Raw genomic sequence first — 17,676 nt, forward strand, 5'->3', positions numbered from 1 at the left:
TTGGATTTGATCCTAAAGCAATAGGGTCCTGAGCCGAGGAGGGACGGGTCAGCTGTGAGTGCTGCAGTGTGACCTGTCCAGCTGTGTGCAGGGCCCAGGGGCTGAGCTTGGACAGATCAAGGCCTGAGCAGCGTGTGAGACGCACTGCTGGCCTAGCGGCACGTGCACAGCACCTCCCCGTTCGGGAAGGACTGAGGCTCTGCCAGACCTCGGCACAGCACCACCTCTAGGATTCTGCAGAGCCGGGGTAAAGAAAATTACAGTGCACTTTGCCCATTGCCCTATGCGCTCTTCAGACCCACTGAGTGAACCCATGAGCTCAGGCTGCGGGGGTCAGGGCCTGACAGCACACGGACTGGAAGAGGCAAAGGGGAAGTGTGAGCACTCGAGCCCCAGGCAGAAGCAGGGTAGCCCAGGTTCAAGGTCTGAGCAGGCTGTGAGCACCTGGCACAGACCCCGCCCCTCCCACGGCCCGGACGGAGCGCTGATGGCTGGGATGCTGGCACTCTCCCACACCCTGCAACTCGTGCCAAATGAAATGATCACAAACACCTCCCGAAGTGGCAGAACAAGGACAGCACTCGGCCGGTGGCAGTTTAGCCAGTACTACTTCTATGGAGAAAAACTGGGCAACAGCTAAAATTAAGGATGCATCCACTCGGCGTTTTGCTTTCTAGGTATTTATGCCACAGAATTCCCCACATGTGCACACAAAGACATGCACACAAGGGTATTTTAATCACAGTAGCAGGTTCGTAAAGCATGATCAGAAATGTCCTAAATGTCTGTTAGTAGAGAACTGGCTAAAAAAAAGCATGTTAAGGTCATTTAATGGAATACCACGTAGACACTCAAAAGAATAAAGCAGCCTGACCAATATGAAACCTTTCCCAAGATGTGTCTATCATATGGAACGATGGGTCGGTGTGGGGAAGGGAAGGCCAACTCTGTTACATACATGGGACGCCCTCTGAAAAGGTTCAAGGCCACTGGAACCAATGGCTGCCCCAAGACAGGACCAGGAGCAGTCTGTTCTCAAATTTGTTCTACATGCCCGCGTTACCTGTTACCAAAATAGGTCACTTGGGACTGCTGGGAGCCACACAGAGACCACACAGGGGAAGGCCCACCAGAATCCCAGCCCACAAGCAGACTGGCAACATTCACCCAGGCTGGCCAGAGGTGGGAGAAATGGCGGGGCATTTGGGGAGGGCAGAACGCCAGCAATACCACTACCACCCGTCACTGCTGGTGAGCAGAGGGGTCACGGAGGAGGGGCTCTGCAAGGGGAAGGCGAGGTCGGAGCACTCAGGTCCCAGCCTCCAGAGTGAACTGCACGGGAAACATGCCACCAGCGGCACAAGGGAAACCCCTTTGCAGACGCAGGGAGGTGCAAAGGGCGCTCCCATGTGGGGCGGAGTTGGGCCTGGGCACCAGAAGGACAACAGATTCTCCAGGGTATGTCAGTCTGCACACACGTCCCAGGGTGCCTTTGGCGGCCTCTGGGTCAGAGACACCCCCACCTGAAGGTGGGCACCACCCACCACTCTCCATCTACCTGGGTCATCTTCCGAGGCCACCTGAGGTGTGACCCACCTCGCCCGGCCGTGCGGCATGGAGCGTGAGCAGGACGGGAGAAACCACAGTCCCAATGGGGGAGAAACTCTGCTGTTCACAGAGGTGACAGCGAAGTCCAGGAAAGAATTGGAGCTCCTGCCAAAATATAATCCAGAACACTGCAGAAGAGAGGGCGGGAGGGAAGCTGAACACTTCATTTCTCGAGACAGCAAATACTTTCTTTCTCCCCTTTGCCAGGTTCCCCACTGAAAACAATGCCTCCCTTTCTGTCCCCAAACTTTTAAGCGTTTCTACCTCCCATCAACTGGAGGCTGGCAAGGTACCCAATCAGGCTGTTCATCTTACAAATGTCACCTGCCCTGTTACAAGACCATGCCGCTACTCAGGTCCTCGGGCAAACAGAGAGACACCAAGGCCACACACAGCCTCCTGAGCTGGGAAAGGGGTGTGCAAGGCTGGGTGCTGGTCAAGAGAAGGCATCTCCTCCCAGGCTGACACTAAACCAGGACAGCCTGACATTTCCACTCCGGGGTCACTGTTGGGGCTACAGGGGGTCTCAGTGGTCACCTGGCCCAACTGTCCCAGCTGACCACTGAGCAGAATGAGCACCAGAACGGGGCTGCCTGGTCCCAGGTCACAAAAGCTCAGTTCCACTCCAGCTCAGCAGCAGTGACTTCACTCCGAAAGCACCTGTCTTATCGCCTGTGACCCTTCCCACTCCTGCTCAAGTGGGCCTGCCGAGCGCTCCCCAGTATCCAGGCAATAGGCCTGCTCTACCTGCCCCACCCCCGACTCAGAGACCCACTCTGCTCCCAGAGCCAGCTGAGACCTCACCGGCTCCCCGCCCGCTTCAGTGGGTGTTAAGTGTTATGGCCAGAACTCGGGGCGCCCACACTGCTGTCCACAGCACGAGGGGAGCCGTCTGGAAGCACAGCAGCGTTGGCAGTGAGCTGCCGAGCTCTGCGACCACCATGGGTCGCTCTGGTCAGAGGTCACCTGGGCCCCTCACCTCCGCACTCAGCACCCCCAGCTTCTGCCGTCAGAGGCGCCCTGGGCCACGGTCACCGCCCTGCCACACAGCTCAGCCCCGCTCACGGAGGCCTGGTGCATGCTCAGTCTGCGCACGCTCCCCGGCCGCTGCCCTCCGCTGCACCACCCTGCCCAGCAGCCTGGGCAGGTCCTTCCTGTCCCCTCAGCGGCACCACAGATCCCTGGCTTACCAGGACTTTTAACCTCTGAGGTCAAGTGTCAGCTTCTCAGGGGGGCTGTAGGATAAGGTGGCGAGAACTCCCCATTGGTTCACAATCACCAAGGGTGATCTCCTCCTCAGGTGGCCCCAAATCACCAGCCCTCGCCCCACCCCGGGGGCCGTCAGCTGCCGCCAAAGCCCCTCTGAGGCACAGTTGAAAACATGGGCAGAATTCTAACTGAGTGAGCCCAGGCAAGTGGCTTAACGTCCTAGGCCTCAGTTTCCTGACCTGAAAAATGGGGAAGCAATTCCATTTTCCCAGGCCTGGAATTTTCTTCTTCCTAGAATTTAACATAATTGGAGATTGTGCTACTTTTTCCGCCACTTACTTGTGTTCTATTAGCATCACCCTGCCCCATGCCCACCGCACCCCTCCCCCACACGTCAGGCAGTTGTGGCCCCAAAACAGGGCAGGACGAGAAGGGGACAGGGCTGCAGGTGTTACTGAGGTAAAGAACCCAAGAGAATAGTCAGAGGTCCAGCCCCAGGCCCCAGGCACCGTGCACGGTGAGGCCTCCATGCCCACCCTGCAAAACCGCAATGGCTTCCCTGACCCCATGAAGCTGAGAGCTGAGAAGCTTGAGAAATGAAGGGGGTCTCGACCACGGGCGATCTTCCCCCCAGAGGACATTCAGCAATGTCTGGAGAGGGTTTTGGTTGTCACAAGTGGGGGCTGTGCTATTGGCATCTAGCTCAACACCCTACCGTGCACGGGACAGTCCCCCACACCACAGGCTGATCCAGCCAACATGTCAACAGCGCCAGGGACAAAGAACCCTGAAATAACGTTCATACACATTCTCTCTATGACTCTGGGAAAATGCATTGTTAATAAACACCAGCATTGCTGAAGCCCAGCACACCTCACCCCTGTGCTGTAAAACACAGACCGGCTACACACTCACAGAGGGCCCACAGCCAGCGGGCCGCGTCAGAGCCCGGGCTTCCCCGGCGGCTGCGCCCCCGCCCCCGCCCCCACCCAGTGCTGAACAAAGTCCAGCTCCAGGGCTGGTAACTCGGTCATAAAGTTGTGGGTCTGCCAGGGGCAGGCAGAGCGGGGGCGGCCTTCCTATCCACACAGGAAAGGCCCTGCAGACAGCTAATGGCCCTAAATGGCACCAACCTCCCAGGGCAGAAAGGAGTCATGACGCCCGGCCAGCCTGGCCTGGGTGCACAATGGACAGACTGTGCACCGCTGCCTCTGTGGGAGGAGTGGCCTTGTGACCCAGGACAGCAGCCATGCAGAGGGTGGCCTCACAACTGCCCCAGGACAGGATCTGTCCTCTGGGGCCAGTACCACCGCATATGCCAGCTCTGCCTCCCTGGCATTGGCCAGCTAGTGTTGCATCCTGTGGCAGCAGCTGTGCCAGAGGCTGTCCCAGACGGTGACCTCTTCCTTAGGTGACCCTGAATCACCGGCCCTCACCACCTGCCCCCAGAGGTCCATCTGCTGCCGGCCAAAAGCCCCGCTCAGGCACGTCTGGAAAAAAGCACAAGCAGAGTTCTAACTGAGCAAGCCCAGCAAGTGACCTCACTTCCTCGGGCCTCAGGTTCCTCGCCTGAAAAACGAGGAAGGAATCCTACCTTCCCAGGGACTGATACAAGTACCAAATGAGGGAGACCGAAGTGCGCAAAGCAAAGAGGGCCATCTGGGACACGCTCGGGAAACAGCGGCCTCTCCGTGGCTCCATGGTGACCACCTGCATCCTTCACTGGCACTCCGGGTTCTCGCTCTGACCCCCCCTGCCAGGAGGACCCCGTGCCACCAGGCTCTACCCCCAAAAGGGACAGAAACTGCCTTGGCTGGTGTGGTTCACTGAATTGAGTGACGACCTACAAACCAAAGGGTCACCGGTTTGATTCCCAGTCGGGGCACATGCCTGGGTTGCGGGCCAGGTTCCCCGGTGGGGGCGCACAAGTGGCAACCACACATAAGTGCTTCTCTCCCCCTTTTTCTCCTTCCCTCCCCCATCACTAAAAAATAAATAAAATCTAAAATTAAAAAGAACAAAAGGGAAACTGACATTTGATGGGTTAGACATTATCTTCCTAATCAGATTAGAAGGTCTAGAACAAGAAAAACTTGTTTCTTCTACCTCTGCTCCATCCCTACAGCACGCTAGTGGGCTGGCGGCTACTCAGTGAGCATCTGAGGCTGACTGGGTTGGGTTCGGCACAGCTGCGAAATCATTTCTGAGCCTTAGAGGTCAGGAGCAAAGCGGAGCCACGACCTTGGAGGTGATCGCCACCAGTCCCAGCAGCCGCCTTGAGTCCAACGCACCGTCTTACGTTGCCATCCCAGCGTGTTCCTTGAGCGGCAGATGGGGGCCAGCAAGGCCCGGGCGAGGGGTACCCGGGACCCCTGACACCTACCCTGTCCTGCCTCCTAAGCTGAAACCAGTCCGCATTTCCTCTCCCCTGTCGCAGAGTGCAGCTCCCACTTGGGGACACCTCTATAATCATTGCCTCATTGACTCCAATTACAACCAAGAACTCCCGAGCTGGCTGGGGCTGACAGCAGATAAGGCTGCTCGAGTAGTCCTGCCGTCACAGCATCGTAACAGTGAGGACAGAAGCTGCCATAACCGGGCGTCACCAGTGCGACTCCTGGGCTGAGTGCCTCCCGTGCGTCAGCACGTCCAGGCACTACCAGGGCGGCAGCTGCTTGCACACTCGGTACCGGCACCGTTTCAAGGGCACTGTGCACATTAATTCATTTAATCCTCACACCATCCTGGGGCATTTAATGATCTGTTCCGGTTTTTTACAAGAAAAGAGCCCCGTGGGGCTGCTGTATCCTTGCTCACATGTTTGGCTCCCTGGCCTGCAGGGGATCCTACTTCCCTGACTCCCTGTGGACAGTCGTGGCCTTGAGGATCGATGAGGCCGCTAAAATGTGAGAGTCCACGGCACATGTTACTTTGGGGCAGAAAGAAGAGCCAGAAAGGGCTTCACTGAGTTTTCTTCCCTTTGCCATGATGACCTGTCAGCAGCTGCCCCATCATCCCAAGTGCCAGGCTTGGCCACAGAGCTCAGCCAACCTTCCGATGAGGTGGGTCAAAAGCAGAACTCAGCCGGGGCTGGGCTCCAGGAGCTGCTTGTTACTGCAGCATGGCCAGGCCTGTCCCGACAGATGAGACAGGAAGGGCCTTGAAAGCCAACCCCTCCACCCTCCTCAAGAGGAAATGGAGCTGCAGCAATACTCCCAGGGAGAGACAGGTCGCACGTGGCCTGCTCCTGCCCATGGCCAGGCCCGGCAGACATCTGCCTCGTTCCTCCAGGATCCCCACGCCTGCGTGCTCCCGGGCGCTCGACACGCTAAGTCCTCCCACGGCCGTGGGCGGAAGGGATCACAGCTGCCCACGCTTTATAGGTAAGGGATTGAAACACAGAGGGAGGTAAGGGGAAGGCCAGAGGGCAGCCAGCGAGACGCCGTGGGAGGGCTCTGAGCCTGGCAATGGGCTACACTCAGGGCTCCCAGCCACACTGCTGTGGGGGCGCAGGAGTCTGCAGGAGGAAAGAGGCGAATCGGCGGGCGTGACACTTGCCCATGAAGTGTAAGGAGGGCACCAAGGGAGACAGACAAGCGGCTAACAAGCAGGCAAAGAGGTGCAGGACATCGTTAACCACTGAGGACATTTACGTCAACAGCACAAGATACCACCTCATACCCACTCGGGTGGCGGAAATCGAAGTCATACCCGAGTGTCGGAAGGATGTGAGGAGACAGGATCCCTTAGGCGTTGCGGTGAGAACCTAAGATGGTGCGGCCACTGGGGAAAGGCTGGTGGTTCCTCAGCAGCCACATGGCCCAGCCATTCCACTCCTGGGTCTCTACCCAAGAGAAATGAAGACACACGTCCACGCAGTGTGTGTGAATGTTTACAGCCGTGCTAGTCATAACGGCCCACGATGGAAACCACCCAACGCCCACCGGGCGGCGCCTGGATAAACACACGACGCACCCACACAATGGTCATTCCGGCAGAAAAAGGAAGCGCCGCTCCACACGGGCACACAGATGAACCCTGCAACGGCAGGCTCCGTGAAAGAGCCTGGAAGCAAAAGGTCACGTATTATGTGATTCCATTCACGTGAAAGTCCAGAACAGGGAATCTACAGGCAGAACGTCATGGTCGCTGAGGGCTGGGAGCAGGAGCGGTCGTTAAAGGGTGCATTTCCGAGGCGATGAAAATGCTCTAAAGCTGACGGTGGGAATGGCAGCAAGTCTCTATGAATGCACTGAAAAACACTGGATTGCACACTTTAAGTGTGATATGTCAGTAAACCTATTTTTAAATAGTTGGTGGGGGCTGGGCTAGTGAAGATGATTCCACGCTGTGTCCTCTCAGGTGAGACCGTGGGAACAGGCAGAGCATGCAGCCCCCTCTGCCTGCATCCGTGACAGTAAGGAAAGCGCTCCCTACCCAGACCCGCTTCGTGTGACCCAACAGCTGACAGGGACCCGGGAGCCGGCTAGGGCGCTGTCCTGTCTGGGCCTTTTCACGCCAGGACTGGCCCAGGCTGCTCAAAGGCTGGCCTGTCACAGCTGAGAGAGGGGGTGCTCAGGCTCATGGGGCCCAAGGGTGAGGAGCGGTTCCCTCTTCATCTCAGAAACTGCCAGGCTCCAATGGCTGCTCAGAGTTCACGGGCACTGGCAATCCCGCCCCCCCAGCAGGGCCTCTCTCATTCCAATTTAAACTGATCTTATCGCCACCCCCCACTGCGCCCCCTCCCCCAACCTGCAGGATAAAGTCCAAGTTCCAGGGCCTGGAATGAAAAGGCCTCTCTCCAACCTTATCACCAGGCCGTCCTGACACTGGAGGCACGCCACCCACACGCAACAGGCAGCACTATGGCCTCAGGACCCTCCTGACCCCACTGGAGCCCTTACTTCTCCTCTGCTGACCTGCCAGGGTGCCCTGCACAAGGCCAGCACCCACGAGGGTCTTTCACTCCACAAACATTGAGGCCCGTGCGCGGCGGTGGGGATGCCAGGGGCGCGTTTGCAACCCCAGCCCCTGTGGACTTAACCGCCGAATGGAGAGACAGTAGTAGTGACTGATAAAGAATTACAACTTTCCAAAAGGAGGGAAAGAAAGAGCAGAGCTATCAGAGTCTAGGATGAGGGATAGGTCCTTAGTCGGATAATCAGGGCGATGTCCCTGTGGAAGGGGCCCCCGAGCTGAGCTGGCATGGGCACGAATCCCAAGCAAGGGAATGGCTTGTGCAAAGGCACTGAGGTGGGCAAGAGCTCAGAGCTTGAGCAGCTGCTGTGGGAGGGCCAGAGGGGCACAGAAGGGACAGGTGGGACAAGGTGAGCCTGGGAGGAAGACAGGGACCACACCGCGAGGCCCCACAGGCCACGTTAGAGATTACTGTAACCTTAGCTGTCCCCTCAACAAGCGTGGAACACTGTAAGCCAGGCGCTGCAGTGATCAGCTCTGTGGCTCTCCTAACCCATTACTCTGGGGCTGTGAGGGCTGTTCCTGGGGTCCCTCTCAGCCTCCCCTTGGGCTGGCGGCCCAGCCAACAGCGTGCCACTGCAGAGGAAGTTGTCCTCGTGCTCAGACTAGGGATCCAGGGACCATTCAGGAGACACTTAATATCCTTCCAGCTAAGCTCATCCAGGGAAAATTCCACGAAGATCCACACAGACAGCTCCACATGCCTCATGGAACAGGATCTCCAAAACCCTTCTGAGCAATGGTGGGGCTGGGAGGGGCGGCAGGAGTACCCCTCCCCAGCCACACCTCACGGGCAGCCCTGGATGCCACTGGGAGAAGAAAGTTCTCCTTGCTCTGCGAAGGCCAGGAGGCGCCCGAGCCCTGGCACACTGGCCACGAGGGCCCAGCTCCTGGGGCACCTTTGCCCAGGTCTGTTCCCCGGTAGCTGCATCTCAGGCAGAGCCTTGGCGGCACCAGGCTGCTTGGCTCCACGTGAGCCTGGCACCAAAAAGCAACTAAATCATCCTGATGGTTCTCCAAGCCAAGCCCTGGAGGTCAGTATTTTTTTTAAAGCTTAGGGGTGGTTTCTATGGCAACCAGCTTTCGGGAGCTGCAGTCAGCCCCAGGCCCACACTCTCCAACCTGTCCTCGAAGGCCAGCCAGAGAAAAAGCATAAGCTCTCAGCTCTGAGAATTCCAGCCACCCCTCCAGGGCCCTGCAGGCCTGATGGGAGCAGCCACGGGCAGAGCGCCCTAGGGCTGTCGGAACGTCTCAGACACTCACCTGTCCTGCCCTGCACCGCACACCGCCTCCCCGGGGGCCTGATCAGGCCTCTGAAAAAGGCCCTTCAAGGTGAGCCCCCTCTGGGCCAAACCATCTTACTCTGTTTTCTTACAGCAAAGTGGGGATAGGCCAACTCTGCAAACCCAGGCCCTGGGCTCTGCTCCTCCTCTGAAATCAATTCCCCCCTGCCTCCTTGGACCCTGCCTCCTCTTCCCTCTTAAGCCAACACCTCCCTGCTAATATCTCAGAAACATTAAAACAAGAATCTGGAAACAGCATGTGGTCACGATCAAGTGTCAGTCGATCTGGTCTGGCTCTGGACTTGACCCTCTCGGACCCCATGCAGAGCAGATGACAGGTCAACACTGACAGCCACGAGTCTGGTGGCCCAAGAGGCCTCGGCTGCTGAGCCCGCCTCTTCCCCAGCCTCCCCAGCTCCTCTGCACCCTCGTCTACGCCAGTCGCCTGCCTCCCTCTTCCTGGGGTCTCTGGGAAGTGCCTGTCACCCTTTTCCCCAAAGGATTGTTCTCTTCACAAAGGAGGAAACGTCCTGGCCTTATCAGATATCCGGCTCCATGCAGAAGAACAGACTGCATGAAAATTTATCCCAGAACTCCCAGGCTGGAGGTTATCCTGAGGCCACCTTAGTCACGGGAGGGAAAGTAGGGTGTGTGCGCCCTGGAGGGGCAGGCAGACCCCAGAGACCCAGCAAGACCTCCCCGGGAAATGCACCCAGTGTCTGAAACCCTTAAGCTGCACGTCCCCACCTCCCCCTGACTTGTACTCTCTCCAACTTTCTCTTCTATCAAGACCAGGAACACAGGGGGCCCTGTTCTCCTTCACTGCTGGCGATCTCCTGCCCTGAGCTGCAGGCTGTGTGTTTGGGGGAAGCAGGGGATGCGAGGCCCCCAGGGGTGGTTGTCCTCTAACTTCCAGAGCATAGGACAGGCTGGGGGCTGCAGTCCTTCACCTTGGAGGGCAGTAGAGGAAGCATTCAGCAAACACCAGCCACTGTAATGCACATGAACGTCACTCCTCACAGCAACCTGCCCACCGTGGGAAGTAGGAATGATCGGCACCCCCATTTTACAGAGGAGGAAACTAAGGCTCGGGGAGGTCATGGGATCAAAATGGCATCGACCTGCCCTGGCCGGGGCCTGAGCACTGTGTGAAGCACCTGATGTGCACTGTGTCACTCACTCCTCCCAACGCCATGGGAGGCTTTCCTGGTAGTAACACCATTTTATAAGAACACAGGCTCAGCGAGGTCATGGAGGTGCCTGGACACGTCTCCGGCCCTCGGGAAACATTTCAGGCCACAGGCAAGGCAAAGGCCCTGGAGGGCACCACCTGGTGACAGCACACCTGCCCCTGCCCCAAGGCAGGGGGCCACCAACAGGGCCACAACCAGGCCACAACTGCTTCTGGGCCACTTGCACGCAGGAAGCAGGAATCTGTGGCTGAGTCAGCTGGGGAGGGGGAGAGAGCCGCGGGGAGCGGAGGGAGGCTGAGTTCACAGACCCTGAACCCTGGGGAAAAAGAACACGCTATCAGCAACAGGGCTACTGTGTGGCAGTGAGAGTCCCCTTTGTCCTGATAAAGGGAGACAGGAGGCCAGAGCTCCAATTATCAGGGGCTGGAACTGCTGGCTCAAGCGCTCCCGCCCACGAGGGAGGAGGCCTCCTATTTGAGCTGCCTTTTCACTGATGATATGTCCTTGTTTTTCATGACCTGCGAGCCACTTCCTGGAGGAATGAATCAAGTTCTTGTCCACAACAGAGAAAATGCAAGACAAGTCAGTGGGGGCAAAGGCAACACCTCCCAAGGTGGTGGGTAGGTCACCATGGGGTCAGGCCCCAGCTGCTGGGGACATGGGGCAGGGAGGAGGGACCAGCCAAGAGGATGTGTGGTCTGTGCTCAGAGACAAGGTGATGAGCACAGACAGGGGGTTTCCACCAAGGCAGGACTTGGGGGCCGAGTGTGACTATTTCAGGTCTAAGACCTCAGGGGCCCCTTTCTTCAAGCACAGCGGGAGGTTCCACACCTTGCGCCAACTCAGAACCACCTCCTGTGGCTGTGTGCGTGTGTGCGTGCACATGCGGCTGCCTGTGTGTGCATATGTGGCTGTGTGTGCGCACGTGTGTGGCTTGTGGGGGGGGGGGGCTGTGTGTGCGCGCATCCGTGCGCAGGCCACATCTGGACTCTGCACTACTCTGATCAGTAAATCATGTCCACAAAGGTAGAGGGCGGAGGGGGTTGCCAGCCATGCCTGGTTCGATCCCACTTCACACCCAGCCAGACGGAGGCCCTGGCAGGGAAGTGCCTGACCGCAAGCCCATGTCTTGGCAACGGCAAAGCCACTTCTGGGAAGCACACAGCCGGACAGCTGTGGTGACTTCAGGAATGCCAGAGCCAGTCCCAGTTTCCCACCTCGCCACGCTCTCTCACCTGGAACCTGTGCACCAGCTCCAGGGACTGGCTGTCGTTCTGGTCAGCTTCGAGAATGACATCAGTCAGCTTGTGGATGATGACATCCAGGGGGCCCTGCTCCTCTATCGGCCGGCTGAGGTTCAGCTGTGAGGGGGGAGGACACAGAGAAGAACTTCAGCACCTGAGTGCACTGCCCGTCCCCGCAGCATTGAAACGGGGGGCCCGAGGGCTGGCACTCATGGACAATAGGACCAACGGGGTGAACCCGCCAGGACCCTAGAACTCCCCCAGGTCAGGCCCCGTGTTTGTACTGCTGTCCCCGAGCCCCATCCTACCCAGGGTACAGAAGACACACACACGGAATCCAGATGATGAAGAATCTACAGGTCGCATGAACGTCACTGTGAAATCGCTTTATGGAAAGAGCATTTACTGAGCCACTCCCATCTGCCCAACAACCTAGACTTTTCGGGAAGAGCTCAGTGAGGTCACACCACAGAAGTCACACAACCAGATGGGTGCTGAGATCCAAGGATGCTCCACGCAGCGACACCAAGTCTCAGCAAAGCTGTGATCTCCATAAACCTGAGAGACCAGCCGGTTCCACGTCCTGCTGGAATTGGGCCTAATCAGGACGAAGTGAAGGAGCGCAGGCTGCCTGTGACCCACGGGGCACTGTTTGCCCTGCTCCACCAGCAACCTGTTTATTTTTTCAAGAGCACAAGGTGACAAAGATGGGCCCCGAGGGAGCAGAGCTGCTGGCTGAGAGACAGTAGGTACCACCTGACCCCAAGGCAAGACACCTGCCAACAGCCAGGGCAGCCTGACACTGTGCTACCTGACCCGCCAGATGTCTGCTGCCTGGCACACGGACACCACCCACCACCTGCAAGGCCGTGTTCTTTGGAGGCAGCCAGCCCGGCACCTGACTGACCCCCTGGATGGCCTCAGGAGAAGCCAGATGAGGCCACCAGCCCCACCCCTGTCCTCAGCCCCACCTCCAGTGGGGCTCCCTCCGGGATTCAAGGCCGACTGTTTCAAAGTCATTAGTAAAGAAATCACAGTGACAGCTACAAATGATAGCTCTAGGAGGCACCAAGCTAAAAACTGAACTGTGCATTCATTTCATTTCCCGGCCGTGTGATGAGAAGCGATTTCACGCATGGACGGAGAACACAGACTTCTGAAAGCTGCCCAGGATCACCCGGCGACACAGTGATGGGGCCACGAGGCAAACCCAGATCGGAGCCTTGCTGCCCATGCAGTGCCCCCTGGCCGGTGCCCACGCTGTGCCATGGGAAGCTGTCCTCCAGAGCCACAACCGCCTGGCTCCCTTATCCTCCGGCTTCTGGCCAAGTCCGGCCAACTGCAGGCACCAACACAAGATGAGAAGGGGAAAGAGAGGAGTCCGGGTGTCTGCTAACTGCCCTCACACCCCTGCCGTATTTCTGGAAGCAGCCACAGTCCCCGCAGGCAGAGCAGCCCCTCTCCAAGACCACTGCTGTTTCTAGGGCTCCCATACTACCCTCCCTCCCACTGTCCCCTCAGGCCTGGTGTGGTGACAGCCCACTGTCTCCGGGGTGCCTCATCACTCCTGCTGGTTCCTGCGACCCTGTCCAGACCCTGTCATCCTCCCTTATTTAAACTTCTCAGTTAAACCTTCATATTGTGCCAGCTCTTCCACGCCAATATCCTTAATGCCTCTTCTTTACTGTCTGCCAGAAAAGATGTTAAGGGATTTCCCCTATTTAAAAAAAAAAAAAAAATTCTATGGACCTCACAATAAGAAAGTAATGAAGATTCCCCACCCCAAGGTGACTAGCATGCGTACAAAACAAAATGCAGACCAGCTGAAAAGCCAACCGCATCATCCAGGGCTCCAGGATGGGGACGAGGTACTTGTCCTCACAGCAAGCCCAGAAACTGAGCATGACATTCCCCTCCCCGCTTCACATACCAGGACACCAAGGGCCCAGAAGGAAAAATGACTGGGCAAGGCCAGGCAGTTGAGAAGTGGTCCAGCTGAGGTCTGGACAGAGTCACACAGCAGCACCACGGGCTCAGGCCCCAGACAGGCTGCCAGGCCTCCTGAACCTGTGCAAAAGCCCAGCTCATCATGCAAAACAGGAAACTGCCAGGGCCTTCCCAGTTCTGTCTGCTGATGTGCTCCTGCATTCCCACTCAACCCCACACCCCAGAGAAAAAGCAAAGTTTGAAGGAAGGCAGAGAAGTTCAGTAGGAAGCGGTAACATGAGCAAAGACAGCGACTTCTCAGAAGGTGCCAGACACAAACCTGCTGCTGCTGTACCCTGTGGCTCCACTGTGACAGGCACCACAGAACAAAGGGCTAACATTTCCAGACCAAGCCACACACGGTAGAGACCCAGGTCCCACGAGGGAGGCTAGACACGGCACCCCAGGGCTGGTCAGAAACCATGTCCACAAGAACCTCCCAGGTCTCCTGTGCAGCATGAGGGACCGAAACCAGCCCAAGCGGAGTCGTGGGGCCCCAGTGGGCCTGGGGAAGATGGCAAATGAGATGAGCCCAGCTCATCCGCGCCTGGCACCAGGCGAGGCCTGTAGACCTGACAACCGTGGCTGTTTGGAAAACAAGCTCTCCGTGGTCCTGGCTAGTCCACGGAAGGTAAACAGTTGAGTCCTGGACACCGGCCACCTTCCTTTGTGTTTTTTCCAAGCATTTTTATGCCAGTATAACCCTGCCACGATAATAGCAATCTGGGACACACATCAGGCCCGTCTGGTCTCTGCTCGGCCATCGCTCGCTGCGGCATCCTTGCTGAGGTCTCAGCGAAGCTGTCGGGGTCTCTCAAAGGCTCGCTCTCCAGCACGTCTTTACTCAGGTGGCCAGACAAGCCTCGATCCCCCTGAAAATGCCTCCTGGAGGCTTTGGTCTCTTCCTACTGACTGGGAAGGACAAGACAGGCTGCCCCCTCATGGCGGGATCCTCAGAAGAGACCCTCAGAGGACAGGATGCATCAGAGGGGGGACCTTGGGGTAGGGGGATGCCACAGAGGGGATTCTCACGGGGGGGGGGGAGGCACACCTCACAGGCTCTGCTATCTTCCCCGATGGGATGGGAACAGGGGCTCGGAGGAAGTAAATGCATTTCAATTGTGTCGGTTTGCCTTTCTGACCACACTCTGCCCCCAGAGAAAGGAACTGTCCCGGGAACTTCTTGTTCTGTTCAGAGCAAGGGGTCTGGTTGGTTCCCCCTCAGCAAATAACGCGTCTCAATGACAAGGCCGCCCGGTGGCCAGAGGAGGTCTGCGGGCACCACGCTTCCAAGTCACGCCACCCTGGGAGGCCAGTGGTGGACGCTGCCTGTGTGGCGCTCGGAATCCGGGCAAACAAGGGCCCAGTGTTCCCTCGGCGGCGGCAAGGCAGCGAGGCGGCCCAGGCGTGGGGGAGGGCTGGGAGGAGAGGAACAAAGGCCTGCAACCCCCGCGGATGCAAAGTCACCTCTAACTTCGAAACAGGCAACTGGACGTGCCCAGCCCGGGAGCCACGGCCACCACGGCAGCCAGGCTGTGACTCTCCCCCATTTCCCACTGCCCGGATGGGAGGGCAGCAGGCACGGCAGAGGCTCCTGGGCTGGGGCACGCCACTTAACTGCTCCGGGCCGCAGGCTCCCCATCCACAAACCGAGGATGCGATCCAGCTTCCCTGTGCCACGCAGGGCTGTTCTGATGGGTGAGAACAGTCCGTTCATGGCTGTGGCACGGGGTGGCGTTCCGCACACGCAGGGCGTTACCACCGCTCAGTGCTCAGGACACCGCTCCTGCTTCCTCGTTCACTACTGTGACAAGCATCTTCTGGGCACCTCCCGTGTGCCAGGCCCCTGCCCTCTCCTCTCAGGGCTCCCAGGCAGTCATAGGAGCACGTGGGTCCACTCTGGAAGCAGACTGGTGACGGACGCGGCCACACGCTGCTCCACATCCTACAGGGAGACAGGCCCCTCTGCCTGGAATGGCCCCCTCGCCTCCCAGAGCCCTTTATCCACAGAGTGAGCTCTTGTTTTCCAAGTCCCAGCTCAAAAGTTCAATCCTTTTCCAGGCTTTTCAACTCAGCCCACCCCAAGCAAGAAGAATCAATGAATGGCTCCCTGGTCCCCTCCATGTCCCCAGTACCCTTGGCAGAGCCCCCAGGACTGTACCATTACTTCCAATTCTAAAGTCATTTCTTTAACACTGACTCCTCTACCAGACCCTGAGATCCCCAATGACTTTGGCTGAGATCTGTCTGATACAGTCCCCAAAGGGGAGAACGTGGGGGTTTGGGAGGGAGGTCAAAATGAGATCAAAGGCAGGGGGTTCTCTAGGCTGTATTCCCAGCTCTCCCTTCTCTCCCAAACTCTCCCACGTGCTTCTCAGACGAGATCAACAACCAGCTAGACAGGAAAGACACAGACAACCGTCCCTGGGTTCATCAGGGGTGTTGGGGACTCAGGAAACCTGGCTCTGACCCCCACGTGCGGACTGCTTATCCTCTCTGGATGCAAAACTCAATGTGCTGTATGATGTGAAAGCAGCCTGCACTTCACAGCCGGGCTCAGAAGGCAGCCAGAGAAGCCAGCATGGCAGTCAGGCAGGTGCTGGCCAGGCCTGCGTGGGCTCCCGTCTCTCGGAGCCTCCACTTTAGCCCTGGCACTAATGCTCAGCTCTCGCACACCCGCTCGGTGCTGGGCTCTGCCCTTCACACTTTACATGCGCTAACTCGTTAAATTCTCGCAGCACCCTGGGGTGGGGACCCATGAAAGAGGCACCGAGGTTAAACGGCCTGCCGAGGTCTCACTCCTCATAGCTGCTCTCAACAAAAGCCAGCCACTGAGCAGAGCTGTGAAATAGCCACCCCTTGGAATTTCCTGGTGGCAGAACCCAGGAGAGGTTTTCGTTCCAGTGAAGCAAAGCTGGGTGGGCTCTGGATGAGAACTGGTCACCAGAAAGAACAAGACATGACTAGAAGCTTTCGGCTCTGTCCTCCATCCTCCAGGAAGGGCAGAGGGGACGGAAATTAAGTTAATTGATGGATCATGCCCATGTGACGAAGCCTCCTTAAAAATCCCAAGGGTGCCCCTGGCTGCTGTGGCTCAGTGGATTGAGCGTCGGCCTGCAAACCAAGTGTCACTGGTTCGATTCCCAGTCAGGGCACATGACTAGGCTGCATGTCAGGTCCCCAGTTGGGGGCACGAGTGAGAGGCAACTGCACAGTGATGTTTCTCTCCCTCTTTCTCCTTTCCCCTCTCTCTACAAATAAATAAGCAAACAAATTTTATTTTTGAAAAAGTAATAAAAAGCATCCAAAATTAAAAAAAAAAAATCCCAAAGGTACAGCGTTTGGGGAACTTCTGGGCTGCGGAGCACATGGAGGGGCTGGCACGCAGCTTGCTCTGGAAGAGCACGGAAGCCTGTGCTCCTTTCCCATGTACCTGGCCCCAGGCACCTCTGCCGTCCGGATGTTCAACTAGATCCTTTCTCATATCCTTTCCTAATAAGCCGGTAAACAATAAGTGAACTGGTTTCCTGAGTTCGGCGAGCCGCGCTAGCAAATTAACCAAACCACGGATGCGGTTGTGGGCACCTCGAATTTTGAGCCAACTGGTCAGGAGCGCAGGTAACAACCTGAATCTGAGGTTGGCATCTGAAGGGGGCTGGGGGGCGGGGAAGGCAGTTTCGTGGGATGAGCCTTTTAACCTCTGGGGTCTGACGCTCTCCATAGGCAGTGTCAGCATCGATACACCGCAGGACAACCAGCCAGTGTCGCAGAATTGCTTGGAATGGAAAACACTCCCATCATCCGGTGTCAGCAGTGTTGACTGTGGAAAGGAATAAAGGAGAAGCACGGGCAGACTGCCTACTTAAGAGCGCACTCACTGAAGGCCAGCCCCTCCATTTCCCTATTCTTACCACTCACATTAGTACTGACCGGCGGAAATTCTCCTGACTTTCTTTCAAGAGCTCGAGTGCAGGCCAGAATGTGAAGTTTGCAAAGCGAGATCACTTGCACCGGCTCACATTAGACTCCTCCACAGTATGTTGCCACAATAAAATGTATCATCACTGTTAATGAGGATTGACATTTTAAAACTCATTCTCAGTTCGGTCCATGTACAACTACAACTTTAACAAGCTCAGGAGGTGCAGATGAAGGACACTAAGTCACAGAGAAGTT

The 17,676-nt window shown here is 57.3% G+C and overlaps 1 protein-coding gene across 2 annotated transcripts in view; it reads right to left on the reverse strand.

Annotated features, from left to right (window-relative positions):
• ITPK1 (inositol-tetrakisphosphate 1-kinase) overlaps positions 1-17,676 on the reverse strand; it is a 136,316-nt gene that overhangs the window by 42,698 nt on the left and 75,942 nt on the right. For both annotated transcript variants that reach the window (XM_090271330.1, XM_090271331.1), the window contains exon 3: positions 11,506-11,631. In XM_090271330.1, coding sequence (XP_090127456.1) covers positions 11,506-11,631 — 126 coding nt within the window. The remainder of the gene's footprint in view (positions 1-11,505; positions 11,632-17,676) is intronic.

Source organism: Furipterus horrens, unplaced genomic scaffold (genome assembly GCF_987537825.1).
Source record: "Furipterus horrens unplaced genomic scaffold, mFurHor1.1.pri manual_scaffold_3, whole genome shotgun sequence".
Lineage (NCBI taxonomy): Eukaryota > Metazoa > Chordata > Mammalia > Chiroptera > Furipteridae > Furipterus > Furipterus horrens.